We start from the raw sequence: 2,187 nt of genomic DNA on the forward strand, positions 1-2,187 counted from the left end.
CCGAACGGTCGGCCCGGCTGCGCGTGCGCGTGCGCGGTCGGGAGGGGAAGTGAGGCGGTTTCTTCGGCGCCTTTTCCGGCGGCGGCGGCGGCAGAGCTGGGAGGAGGAGGAGGTGGCGGCCGGAGGGAGCCCGCGCTCGGGGCGGCGGCTGGAGGTAATCCCCCGGGCCGCGCTGGAAAGGCGGGCCGCCTCGGCCCCCGCGCCCCGCCGGGACCCCGGCAGTAACTCCCTCTCGCTTTCTGTGTCTCTGCAGGCGGCGCACCGAGTTCCCGCGAGGATCCATGACCCTGACGAGCCGCCGGAGCCTCGCTGCCTCTCGGTGGCCTGGGTCGGTGGGGAGCCGGTGCTCGCGGACCGGAGGGTCGTAGTCTCCCGCGGCGTCGGGAGGCGGCGGCGGCGGAGCGGGAACCGGCGGCGCTCGCGCGGCGCCCGCGGGGGGAAGGGCAGTTCCGGGCCGGGCCGCGCCTCAGCAGGGCGGCGGCTCTCCCGTCGCAGACTCAGGGCCCCGGCGGCGGCGGCGACTGGAGGGATCAAGTTGTGCGGCCGGTGATGCCCGAGTGAGCGGCGGGCCTGGCCCCTGCCCCCAGGAGGCAACTCCCACGTAGGCCCCACGGGCGCCCTCGCGGCTGGAGGCTCGGTCTTGGTGTCGCGGCGGCGGCGGCGGCGTTGGCTGAGGGGACCCGGGACACCTGAATGCCCCCGGCCCCGGCTCCTCCGACGCGATGGGGAAGGTGCTATCCAAGATCTTCGGGAACAAGGAAATGCGGATCCTCATGCTGGGCCTGGACGCGGCCGGCAAGACGACAATCCTGTACAAGTTGAAGCTGGGCCAGTCGGTGACCACCATCCCCACCGTGGGGTTCAACGTGGAGACGGTGACTTACAAAAACGTCAAGTTCAACGTGTGGGATGTGGGCGGCCAGGACAAGATCCGGCCGCTCTGGCGGCATTACTACACCGGGACCCAGGGCCTGATCTTCGTGGTGGACTGTGCCGACCGCGACCGCATCGACGAGGCCCGCCAGGAGCTGCACCGCATCATCAATGACCGGGAGATGAGGGACGCCATCATCCTCATCTTCGCCAACAAGCAGGACCTGCCCGATGCCATGAAGCCCCACGAGATCCAGGAGAAACTGGGCCTGACCCGGATTCGGGACAGGAACTGGTATGTGCAGCCCTCCTGCGCCACCTCGGGGGACGGACTCTACGAGGGGCTCACATGGTTAACCTCTAACTACAAATCCTAATGAGCCTTCTCCACCCATCCCCCCGGAAGGAGAGAAATCAGACACCCATTCATAGGATTATCGCCACCATCACCTCTTCCAATTGCCACTTTCTCTTGAATTTGAACTCGAGTTACTGTTCTACGGTTGGGGGTTCGGGGCGGGGGGCGGTTAGGGAGTTTCCTTTTTGTTTCTTTTCTCTTTTTTTGCTTTGCGTTTAGGATGCTCTGATCTGACATTTGACATGAACACGAAGTGCTAGAGGCTCTTGTTAACTTCCAGCAAATGGGACGGGGAAAATATAGCAGTTCTTGGTAAAAGTCCTTTATAATAATGGTATGATTTTTTTATTTTGAGAGATTTTTTTTTCCCATTGTATGCTTTTTTTCCCCCCTTTTTGCCCAGTTTCCTTACCATTTGCTGTAGATGGCTTATTTTGCATTAATGCAGACTATGTTGCAAGTCTGTTTCATCTAGTAAACTGAAAATTATTGCTTAATCAAACTGCCGTTTGTCTTTTATATTTAAGGCCTTTCTCCCCCACCCTTATGAGTTCTAACTTAGTAATTTCAAATGTGACCTTTTATACCGAAGACCAGTATAGTAAAACTTAGCCCACAGTGGCAAAGAATGAGTAATATGGGAAAATGTTCCAGTTGCACATCAGTATGTTAAAAAGGTAATATAAGAAGTTATTTGAAATGCCAGCTGTTAAGTTTTGAAACATCATGCATGAGTAGGGATAAAACTCAAATTCCCCATTACATAGCTAACTTACACTGCATAAAAATATGAAATTGTAACTCATTGAGAACGCAGATTTTTTTCACTGCAAAGTTAGCATCTTTGCTGTGTTTTCCCTTTTTTAACTTTAAAGACTCCAGAAAATAGAGCAATAATGGTGTATCTACACACAGTCGAAATATTTGTAGCTATTTTAAGGGACTTTGGGCAAAAC

At 56.1% G+C, this 2,187-nt stretch overlaps 1 protein-coding gene across 1 annotated transcript; it reads left to right on the forward strand.

Annotated features, from left to right (window-relative positions):
- Nucleotides 1-1,733, forward strand: ARF6 (ADP ribosylation factor 6). The gene is made up of 2 exons (XM_006107355.3): nucleotides 1-154; nucleotides 254-1,733. Exon 2 carries the CDS (start codon nucleotides 723-725, stop codon nucleotides 1,248-1,250), a length of 528 nt encoding a protein of 175 aa, XP_006107417.1. The 5' UTR covers nucleotides 1-154; nucleotides 254-722; the 3' UTR covers nucleotides 1,251-1,733.
- Nucleotides 1,734-2,187: the final 454 nt, after the last annotated feature.

Source organism: Myotis lucifugus, unplaced genomic scaffold (genome assembly GCF_000147115.1).
Source record: "Myotis lucifugus unplaced genomic scaffold, Myoluc2.0 scaffold_1128, whole genome shotgun sequence".
NCBI classification, from domain to species: Eukaryota; Metazoa; Chordata; class Mammalia; order Chiroptera; family Vespertilionidae; genus Myotis; species Myotis lucifugus.

What these genes read in the sequence shown, in the direction of transcription:
- ARF6 (XM_006107355.3), top strand. Translation starts at nt 723, where the DNA reads ATGGGGAAGGTGCTATCCAAGATCTTCGGGAACAAGGAAATGCGGATC.